The sequence below is a fragment of the Pecten maximus genome, chromosome 15 (assembly GCF_902652985.1).
Source record: "Pecten maximus chromosome 15, xPecMax1.1, whole genome shotgun sequence".
Taxonomy (NCBI): domain Eukaryota; kingdom Metazoa; phylum Mollusca; class Bivalvia; order Pectinida; family Pectinidae; genus Pecten; species Pecten maximus.
The window spans coordinates 35,702,658-35,715,289 of NC_047029.1; the positions used below are offsets into that span (position 1 = coordinate 35,702,658).

At 34.5% G+C, this 12,632-nt stretch overlaps 1 protein-coding gene across 1 annotated transcript in view; it reads right to left on the reverse strand.

The window, feature by feature from the left end:
• Positions 1-12,632, reverse strand: part of LOC117343408 (potassium voltage-gated channel subfamily H member 2-like) — a 243,962-nt gene that overhangs the window by 17,764 nt on the left and 213,566 nt on the right. The window contains exons 8-9 of the mRNA XM_033905750.1: positions 4,240-4,677; positions 311-707 (exon numbers count right to left, since the gene is read on the reverse strand). Of these exons, the coding sequence (XP_033761641.1) occupies positions 311-707; positions 4,240-4,677 (835 nt within the window). The remainder of the gene's footprint in view (positions 1-310; positions 708-4,239; positions 4,678-12,632) is intronic.

Genomic DNA, 12,632 nt, shown 5'->3' on the forward strand with positions numbered 1-12,632 from the left:
TCAGATCTAGGGTTGTCTCCCCTAACATCAGATCTAGGGTTGTCACCCCTAACATCAGATCTAGGGTTGTCACCACTAACATCAGATATAGGGTTGTTTCCCCTAACATCAGATCTAGGGTTGTCTCCCCTAACATCAGATCTAGGGTTGTCACCACTAACATCAGATATAGGGTTGTTTCCCCTAACATCAGATCTAGGGTTGTCTCCCCTAAAATCAGATCTAGGGTTGTCTCCCCTAACATCAAAACTAGACTTATCTCCCCTTTAAACACATATACACAGTACAGTTGTTATGGGATAATACTTACATCCAATCAACATGATGAGAATGGAGAAGATTTTCTCTGAGTTTGTGTTGGGGGACACGTTCCCGAAGCCCACAGAGGTCAAACTGCTGAAGGTGAAGTAGAGGGCTGTCACATATTTTGATTTTATTGTTGGTCCACCTGTCCCATTGACATATTGCTGATGAGTTTGTTCCGCTAGCTGGTCCAGCCAACCTATCTTTGGCGGAGGAAGATGAGGTCTTTCAACATTACCGATGGCATACCATATACAAGCTAGCCAATGGGCTATCAGTGCAAATGTTGCCATTAGCAACAACAAAACAGCTGCACCATATTCGGAATATCTGTCCAATTTTCTAACTACTCTAACCAATCGGAGAAGACGAGCTGTTTTTAATAATCCAATCAGTGTTGCTGTCTGAAATAGAAAATAATCGGTTTTGATTAGAATGTTTTTACATCATTGTTCATCATTTAGAGTACTCAATAAACATCATAATTGTTTTTTGTAAATGGTATGAGAAAATATGGTCAGAAATGCCAGTTTACGTTATAACCTTTCAATATCAGCTGTACAGGTAATTATCATGCCTTTAGACAAATGTATAACCTGTGTTTATTACAAAGCTGAATGATCACCACATATGACACAACTTTACTACAGGGTCACAGATTGACTAAAGGTCATTATCAGTGATACTAATTCTGACCTCCCACTCCAAGTTACATTTTTTATACATGTGCTTTAAAATGTGCTTGTGATATTGAACTACACTGTTATATGTACCTGAGAGATATATAGGATCTTAGATGAGCAAAAATTTAATATTCGAGAAAAGTTTCATAAAATCTCATGTCAAATGAAAACTTTAATATATCTTTTATAACTTCTGTTTGTCTGAAACTTTGTATATAAATACACAAGTATAAAGTGTTAGTGATGGTGCACATGTCTATACTTCATATGTGTAATTTTTGGACCGGGAAAATGCCTTATTAATAATTTTGTCACCTGATTATCTGTGGTTACCTGAAATCTATCTTTAATTTGATTTGTTTCTATAAGATTGTGAGTAATCTGCAATGAACAACTATTAACACACAAACAAACCGTATCTACCAGGTAAGCAACAATTAACACACAAACAAACCGTATCTATACCAGGTAAGCAACCAACACACAGTCAATCCTAAAACACCTGTACCTGTGTGCTACATACTCACCCAGAGAAACTGTCTAAACTAAAAACTCATTAATCTGCAAACTTGTACAAGATGTCTAATGGCCTTCATTGCTTACATTATACATGTATATAGCAGTAATACATATACTTATATATACTTATCATCAACAAGTCTCTGTAGCATTGTCATTACAACTCTGCTTCTCAGTATCAAGGAGGAAAACACTTTTTCATAAATAAAAGTGGAGAAATCCCCAAAGAACCAATGTCCATTCGTCTTCAAGGCCTTTTTCATAAAGTTAAAGTGGAAAAAAACCGGTTACAACTGATAAAACCACTCTGGAAGATGTGGCTTTTAAATAAATATTTTTTCCTTATCTGTCTCATTGGTAGAGGATATGGACTTATAAAATGGCCACCTTGATAAACAGCAGAAAGCCTGCACACCCAATATCTAAAGCTCCATTTCCAGTTTTGATGAGCTAATATTCAGAACTTTTGAATGTGTAACAACAATAACTATAAACAAGTCATTTCAATATTTCTAGTACATACTCCAACATTCTACAATAACACTCATTTGATTGGTTTGAATCCTATGTGTTGTCCAGTATGATTTTGTCAGATTGGGAAATCCTACTAAGGAAAGCCGAGACTGTCTTGGTTGTGTGAGTTGACATAGTATTTTGTGATTATGTGTACATTGATGTATACATATATATATGTTTATATAAAACATCAAACTTTGGTTTGGTTTGTTGATTGATAACTGCATCTCTATGTTTAGGTTTTGTATGAACGGAGTTTTCATTTATTTCTCCCTTTTAATGTGACAATTTTTTGGGGTTTTTATACAAATTCTGAAAAACAGCAATTTCTGCTGCTCTAAAACCAGAGAAAAAAAGTTGCTGACAATATGCAAGAGAGGCCTGATTAATCATCAACCAATACAAAGGTCGTGTCTCACAGATTGAGACTGTCTTGACTTTCCAGGGAGTGGAGTTCCCAACCTGTTATTGCTTTAACAAGTGGTCAAGATTTTAACAAACGAGAAAACCACAAGAAACACACTAACAGGACACTCGTGGAGATTTACCCAGGGCTAGATACAGAAATAAAAGTTATCGTAAGTCAGAATGTAAAACGCGATAATCAAAGTATCGTATTCAACCTAATAAGCGCATTGTTCGCTTACAATATCACAAAAGGTTAGTAATTAATAAAACCAGGCATTGGCAAACATTTCCAAGTGAAATCAAGGTGGAAATAATGACAAACTTCTTTTTTTTTTCTTTTTTTTTTCATTTACATACCTTATATGGCATGAGAGAACAACCCAGAGTCCTTGGTTTAAAGACTGAAGATTATATTGACAGATCAGGAGGTATTAAGGAACTTTTTTTGTTTCAATTAGCCCACACATTAATCTTATTTCCTGAAAAAAGGTTGGTAGACATGCCCTTATAGGGGCAGGTCGCCTATTAGGTCGAATACAGTATCCAATATATCAACAGTATTTTGATATTTTGCACATATAGGGGAAGGTGCATTTATTAGGTCGAATACAGTATATCAACAGTATTTGGTTATTTTGTTCGTAGATCTCGGGTTATTGATGCAGATATCTGATCCATACACCTGACTAAAGTTGATGTAAATGTAGATATTTATACACCACTAGAGATATTGATGTAGATATTTATACATCACTAGAGTTATTGATGTAGATATTTATACAGTAATAGAGTTGTTTACTGTTGATGTAAAGATGTAGATATTCATACACCACTACAGTCACAGATGTAACTACTACATTCCTACCTGTAATGTACTGCCCCCTGGCATCATCAACTAAATAACAATACAGACTTTGATAAATCCTTGTTAAAGTTTTTGAAACATAAAAATTCCACATTCGTTATCTTCCTCACATTGAAAGTTGTAAAATTCTTCAACACAGAAGCTAATTAGGATGGGATTATTTGGTATTACACATATATAAAATGCTGTAAAACCTGAAAACATCAATTCCCTACGATGTTTATACCTCATGGCTTCATTACAATCAATATTTATATAAGTATTACAATGTCTGTAAGCTGGGTAATCTTGATAAAACATAGAGGCCGACATATGGCCAGTTTAGATCGAGCTATGGCAAAATGACTATTTCCAATTTTATGTTGATCTTGATACAATTTGTATGCTAGTGATGTTTTAGGAAATGGTATACACTATTCTAACAGAGATGATATGATTCTCGGATGTATTGGTGAATCGTCGTAATGTAGGGTTTTGCATAGATGCATTGTCCAAATCAGCAAATGGTATATTGAATTTGTTTTGTTTTGTTAAATCAAGCGTAACCAATATGAAACTGTTTTCATGTAGCATTGTGATGCTTGATGTGAAACATGTTGTGAATCATACCACCTTGAAAAGAGGTCAAGGTCTTTTATATGAGGAAACTTTATATCACTTTGCTCTGCTGGCAAAATATCAGCCCTCAAAGCCTTATAGAACTTGAGAATAAGATTCATGAAGTTTTTATCACATATGACCCATGTGACCTTGAAAATTGGTTGAGGTCATTGATATGAGGAAACTTTAATGTACTCGTCCAATATACCTCCTGGCCAAAATATCAAGTTCTCAGTTACTTTTAGTTTTCTAGAAGAAGTTGAAAGTTGACGGACGGAGGCACAGGGATGTATGCTCACTCATGCACCATACCATCAATGTAATATAACTTTATCTTATACCTACCTCATCTGTCTCCGATCCAAACAGTAGAAGATCGAATGGAATAGCGGCCACTACGTCTATAAGAAACCATCCTTTGAAATAATGCACAGCAATTTTACCCGGATGACTAACCACTTCATCGTTTTTATTTACATAAGTTGTTCTAAAGTTTATTAGGATGTCAATAATAAACATAATATCAACAATCAAGTCAATGATGGTCATAGGGTTCTGGTAGCGGACCTCAATACTTTTGTTGCCATCACGATTGCGGCTATTTTCTTCGCTCAATAAGAACGCTGCCGCGTAGGGCGTGAATATAGCTGTGTATATAACAAGGAGAAGAATGATCCAGTCCCACACGGCTTTAAACGGAGAATAATGGAGGATAGTGAGGCGATGAATACGGGGCGACTGTAACTTATACTCCGGCAACACGTCCGCCCCCAACGACAATACCTGGAAAATAAACAAAACAATTTTGAAAATATGGCTCTATTTGATATTTGACTTCAAAAATGAAAGAATTTTTACTTTTATTGAAAACAATATTATTGAACATTTCTTGAAATTAATTTGAATTTTTTTTTTTTTTTTTTGAACTTTCAAGGTCAAAACAAAATATTTCAGATAAGATTTCAACTTTCTTTTAAAGAAATAGTAAAATCATTACAATTATAAGTATTCAAATAACATCAAATTAAGTACTTTCTTATTCAAATGAAGTTCCATTTTCGATATTTGTGTAATGTTTTTCTGGAACTTTATTTTTGCCATTGAATAAATTGTCACAATTATGAACTTTCTGATACATATATACCCTAAATTTACACTTAACCTTTAATACCTAGTTTATTTCGATAAATAAAATCATTGGATAAAGTATTTACATCATTAGAGAATGACCTTCATAGAAGTTATAATCAAATCCCTACAAACTAAGAGTTTTACAATGAAATTTTATAAGTTAATGATCTATTACATCTTCATAACAATCTATTACAAAAATTATGACATTTTTGAAAATGTATTTATATCATTCATCACACTTGACAGATAAATTCTAATTGATAAAATTTATTGAAATATTATGTTTATTAGATTTTCTCAGTTTACATGTACATACTTTTACCCACAAACTGCACTGGACAAGATAGACACATACAAGACAACATAGACACTGCTTCACTGCACAGACACGCCACTATATGTGTGTACACAGGTAAGCAGCCAGGGGAGATAACTCATGTCCTGGGAAGGGGGGATAACTTCACATACTGGAACTTACAGAGAAGCACAAATCACTTTCTACAGTATATAATATACAAGGAATGGGGAATTGTAAATGCAGGGGAGATAACTCCATACAGTACAATGGGGAGATAACTCCATACAGTACAATGGGGAGATAACTTAATACAATATGGAGGGCATGGAATGACATCACACTGCAAATTGTATATATCACATTTCACACAATTTTTCACTGGGAAAAGGAGATTATATCAGGCAAACTTCACAAGTAACTGGGATATTAAACATCAAACATAATTCTCAATAAACTCCACGCAATATTTCATCAACAAAAGTGAATCAGGTATCACAGAGAAGGGGAGATAATTTCAGTGGAAAACAGTAAGTAAATCTATTTTATGATTAAGGTTAAAATGGTAACCTCTGTCCTGGTAAATGACAATATAAATTGATTCTCGGGTGAGAATAACCTTGTGAACAGAAACTCAGGCACCATCTATGATGAGAGTTGGCATTAAAACAAGATCACCTCTGGGTGAAACAATATAATCCCAACCGATGCTGTAGTGAGATCATGCTGTAGTGAGATAGATTCTTGTTTTAAAATGCGAAAAAAATATAACTTGGAGAAATGTTTAATCAAAATGCTGCTAAAACCTCATATTTATGTCATGGTACTTATATGATTAAAAAGTTTATTAATTCACAACGAAAGGAAATTTCCAGACAAAATTAAAATACTAAAAAAAAACAAAGGCCACTCTTTTGATTAATAAAATTGTCTTTCAAAATACAAAACTCATCGACCAAATTGTGAAGGAATAGTCAAAAGCTGTCAAATTTTGACAGGATTATCAAATCGAAAACAAACCTGAGTACTACTAGGAAAGGACGTTTTGAGACTAGTAAATATTGTGTTGAATGTCTGCAGCATACATCAGTTTTAAACTCATATAGTTTTTACCAGATTTAAGGAAGTAAAACTTACCATGTAATAATAACAAAAATACTTGTTTTCAACCAGAATGTCACAAGAGTACAATACAGTCTAAGATGTATGCTACCAGTTCCCACATTGTTTAAATTACCACACATATTTTTTTTATTACATTTTCACCTTAAAAATGACATATACATAGAAAAATGAATGATTTCCCATGGATATCATATAAATTGCATTCTTACACACCTAAATAAATGTTAATATTCTAGCATACTCATAAAACATGTACAATATTGACAACAGGACACCATAGTATATTCTCTATAATGTAATACCAGGTTTTTTAAGAGTATATAAAAAGGAGTCTTCCTCTTCAATATCTCAAAATTTCTTGCAGCTGCTTTCGACTCCAGGAGAAGAGGGAGCATTAAAACCACTGTTGGCCAACTAAGGTGAAATACTGTATCATTGTAAGTAGATTTATCACCATGGGAAACATATCAAAAATACCTGATGATTTTTCTGTTGTATTTCAGGAGTACATACATACCAGTGACATTACAGGCAATACACAAACACCCATGCAGCCTGACTTCCTCGTATATATACAGTGTTATAAGGCCAGACCAGCAGCAGCAGCCAGGCCAACAGTTTACACACATGCAGTGTTTATATCTCTTCATCTCTACACCTTGTTAATTAGCAATGATAAAATACAGCATTATCTTAAAGTACTATAGACATGGCTCAAACATCCCCAAGGATTTTCCTCATTCCGTGGGGCTACATTCTAATGCATACAGAAGTTTACGGATTCTCTACATAGAAAGTCAAGATGATCATAAACCTTGTTTATGAATATGTTACAATTAAGAATACTTATAACAAGTCGAGCAGAAAATGTTCAGGTGAATTTCAATAAAATTTTCACAATTACACACACCAGTGATCACACAATTAGCAGCATCAGCAGCCACAGATGTGTATGCGGTACTGGAGCCAGGAATCTGACAGGAACTCTCACATTTAAAATTCTTTCTCTTAGCTGTTCTGATCCAAAACAGTGAATCTGATTAGTTTTGAAACGAAAACATCAATATTAATATAGTCGATACAAAAGTCAAACCTCTTCAGATATCACAGTTTTGAAATACTAATATCTCATATTCAATTCCAATAAATCATCATATAATCAAAGAAGAATTAATATGACAGGAAGGTTTAACTGTTTTGTTGATAAATATTAGAAATATCAAAAATTATTACTACTGAAGATCGTATCAGCAACAGAGATTGGTGTCAGATTGTTTATGATGCCAAAGCTTGTGATTTTTTATATACTTTGTTATGGTGCAGTGACTTTTTTTTACCTCTGCTGCAGAAGAGTTCTTGAACCCATCATGACATGTTCCCTGTAAGGTTGTATATTCAACAAAGGCCATGATACATACATTCAATGATATCCTGTCAAACTGGTGATATTTTCAAATTTTCCTCCTCAAAAGGACGAAATTTCCAAATGTACGCAGTAAAGTGTACACACCATCTCTGACATAAAGTACGTACTTGGGGTTGACATCTCCATACACACCATCTCTGACATAAAGTACGTACTTGGGGTTGACATCTCCATATACATGTGGCTGTACTACACAAGATGTAGACCCCTCTGACAAAGACGATGGTTCACTAAGATTGAGATAATAGACCCCTCGGACAGAGACAATGGACCCCTCCAGCGGAGACGATGGATCCCTCGGATGGAGACAATAGCCCCTCCTCGGACAGAGATACCTCTCCACACTCTATAGCACTTTTTCTTACTGACCACTATACACTCACTGAGCCTTTGTCAACCAAGTCACTTGCAAAGAACAATCACTTATTGATTCCAAAGTAAACCATCACTTTATTATATTTACTCATGCCTCTGTATTAATCAATGGACCATCATAATGTTTAAATTACAGTAAAACAACGGGAAAGTAGGGATAAAAACAGGGAGTCTATACTGTCGCTTCAGCGAAACATTTTTACATCATCACAGAGCTTAACTTGTATTTACAGTTGCCTTACATATAGTTTCGGCTTTTTTGAGTACACAATCTCAACATTCTCCAAAATTTGAATTTTAAACCGCAAATGTTGCATAATGAGTATGATATTTCATTACATTTTCACCAGTGAAATATCCAAAATTATTCATTCTATGAAAGTGATATTTTTCATTAGTGAAAATTTAAAAAATCACTTTTTTCTGATTTGACCAATCAAATTACTGCTTACAAACAACGATGGGGGATTTAGAATATGACCCCATATTTTACTATTAAAATGTAACAAACAGAATATCTAGCAGTATAATCTTCTGTGATAACAAATACATGTTCCACTCGTGCGGCTAATATTTTGATATTTTTCACTCGGTTTTATTTGGTCTGAGAGAGATAACATGGAGGCTCGATCCTTTCTGTACGCAAAATGTACATCTTTTATGTCTATTAGGTAGTCCTCTCCTTATAGGCAGTATAATATAATACACTATTCATATAAATTGTGCAAACTATCAAAACATCAGGTAACGTTGAAGACACAATTTGAACATTATAGCTGAGAAGGAAATATCTATGGTATTTAACACTGTAATTATCACTGTCATATTTCACTCATTTTAAAAATAGATTCAGACCTGACACAATTATATAATGTAAGCACTATATGGTGATTTCCTGTATTTCATGAAAAAAATTGAGAAAGAAAAAAAAAATTCACCAAGAATTTTGTACAAGGGACAAAATTTCATAAGTTGTAGATTTTGAGATTTTTTGTTTTACTTGCATCGATCATAAATCAACTTTATATAAATATATATATAAATTTTGAGAAAAGGTATAATAGTGTAAATTGACTACTGGAACTAAATTGTCAGAATTTTAAGCCCAATATGATTTTTTTAGGACGCTGGATGTGTTACAAGGTACATGCAGATGATTATGTTAAATTTCAACTCCGATATCTTGGCTGACCCTTACACCTGAACAGGTGTTAAATTACATGATAGTGTGTGTTTATCTCAAACAAGGTATATATGTCTAATTAAATTGAGGTATTCCTCTTAAAACTTGAAATCAAACCTCAAATAAAACAAAGAACTCACCATAAGAGCAAGGGAAGCTAGCATCATGGGTTCACCCTGAACAATGTGAATCCTAACCAAGTGTTCATATCCCAATGTAACTTACAGTACAAGGACAGGAAAGTTAAATAACTTACTGTACAAGGACAGAGGAAAGTTAACGAGATCTCAACAAAACACTCGACATTCTGTTAAACATACTCTACTCAAAAGAAAACATCTGTGAAGTTTTCAAAAGTTTGAGAGTATTTTTGTTTTTAAATCACTGACATACCTTCCCCTTCAGTAGCCCCTTAAAATCAATATCGAGTAGCTAAGATAAAGTAAATCCAGATGGAAATGTTTTTCTTTTGGGAAGGATTCCAGATTAATAAGAAATGTGTGGAAACATTTAAAGCTTAGCCCCAAAACATGTAGTGACTGGCGTTGAACTTAGCAGCTAATTTGATAGGTATTATATTGTTAAGGTTTGATAGAGAATGCTTTTATGAGTGAAAAAAAGGTGAATTGGTCCAGATGTGGATCAAATGGTATTACCATATATAACACCTTGATGTACCCATGGCTCTGTTAACTTGAGAGGTCAGAACTTTTAAAGGTGTTGGAGCACAATCGATGTGCTGAGCAGCTATCATCACTAATATCTAGTGGTCGGAACAAATGTTGACTGCTTCCTGTTAAACAATTAATAAGGCTAATGTTTTAAATAACACAAAGACATTCTTCATCTGAATTGTGTTGAAATGAAAGGCAAACAGAGTTAATGATATAATAAGTAAAATCTTTAGTTTGAAAAGGTTTATAATTTCTAAACTGAAATCTCAAGTCTTTATGTAATGGAGAAAATGTTGAGAGATAGATCACATTTACCCTCTGTGATATAACAGTACATCAAGGTGATATCATCAAGTTTTCAAGCATTAGTTAAAATCAATGAGAATTTACAGCCAATCGCATCACCTGTTATAGGTCAGTTATTAAACATAATGATGCAATGAAATATCAGATACATTTCATTCGGTAGGGGCCGCGGTGGCCGAGTGTTTAAGGTGCCCCGACACTTTAACACTAGCCCTCCACCTCTGGGTTGCGAGTTCGAAACCTACATGGGGCAGTTGCCAGGTACTGACTGTAGGCCGGTGGTTTTTCTCTGGGTACTCCAGCTTTCCTCCACCTCCAAAACCTGGCACGTCCTTAAATGACCCAGGCTGTTAATAGGACGTTAAACAAAAACAAACCAAACATTTCATTCGGTATAGGTCTATGTGGCTCGATTTCATCTCTAATGTACTTATAACAAAAGTTACAATGAATATGCGCCTACAGTGGATTAACTCGTTTCGTACTCATTCCAATTTCACAGTCACAGCCAGATGTTTGACACGTCTCCAAGCCCCTAGATGTCATTGCTGGCTTTGTCGTTGATTTACAACAGAGTGAAGCTTGAAATATTGGTATGTCACTATATATATATTTAATGCAATCTATCATTTGATAGTAGAAACTTGTCAACTAAATATCTATACATGGAAATACTGTAGAATTGTTTGGTAGAATGACAGGTAGTACAGCTGTAGATCTACTGAACCTGTCACTCATGTTATCACTCATTCATAACATCATCTTTTCATTAAATGACAAACATTATAAGTTATATGTATCCTTATTTTATCATAACAATAAACCTTATTCAATTGTAGATCTTTAATTGTTTTATTAAGGGAGATAACTCCAACATGGTGGACTGTAGCTGTGTTAGGTATAGCCTTAAGACTGAGCTTACTTAACCAGATGGAGGGTGGCCTGTACTTGCTGTATATATTGTACTAGGATGTTCTGTTGTTATTTAACATTAAGCATTCATGATAAGAACACCTCATGCTTCCAAAGTTACCGCCAAAAGCCGGGTATATCTCCTCAGCTGCCAGGTATTAAAATTGTTTTATCTGACACCAAAAAACTGTAGACCTGTCTGCAGAAATCCTAGCATGCAGCAACCAATGCCAACTTGAGTTTGAGGAGCTGTATGTGACAGAAGGGTGCCAGGAAACACTTAACAGACATTCTCACCTGAATATCAATGTACTTTTAGGAGAGTCATTCTCACCTGAATATCAATGTACTTTTAGGGGACATTCTCACCTGAATATCAATGTACTTTTAGGAGTCATTCTCACCTGAATATCAATGTACTTTAAGGGGACATTCTCACCTGGATATCAATGTACTTTTAGGGGACATTCTCACCTGAATATCAATGTACTTTTAGGGGAGTCATTCTCACCTGAATATCAATGTACTTTTAGGAGAGTCATTCTCACCTGAATATCAATGTACTTTTAGGAGAGTCATTCTCACCTGAATATCAATGTAATTTTAGGAGTCATTCTCACCTGAATATCAATGTACTTTTAGGAGTCATTCTCACCTGAATATCAATGTACTTTTAGGAGTCATTCTCACCTGGATATCAATGTACTTTTAGGGGACATTCTCACCTGAATATCAATGTACTTTTAGGAGTCATTCTCACCTGAATATCAATGTACTTTTAGGGGACATTCTCACCTGGATATCAATGTACTTTTAGGAGAGTCATTCTCACCTGAATATCAATGTACTTTTAGGAGTCATTCTCACCTGGATATCAATGTACTTTTAGGGGACATTCTCACCTGGATATCAATGTACTTTTAGGGGACATTCTCACCTGAATATCAATGTACTTTTAGGAGAGTCATTCTCACCTGAATATCAATGTACTTTTAGGAGAGTCATTCTCACCTGGATATCAATGTACTTTTAGGAGAGTCATTCTCACCTGAATATCAATGTACTTTTAGGAGTCATTCTCACCTGAATATCAATGTACTTTAAGGGGACATTATCACCTGAATATCAATGTACTTTTAGGGGACATTCTCACCTGAATATCAATGTACTTTTAGGGGACATTCTCACCTGAATATCAATGTACTTTTAGGAGAGTCATTCTCACCTGAATATCAATGTACTTTTAGGAGAGTCATTCTCACCTGAATATCAATGTACTTTTAGGAGAGTCATTCTCACCTGGATATC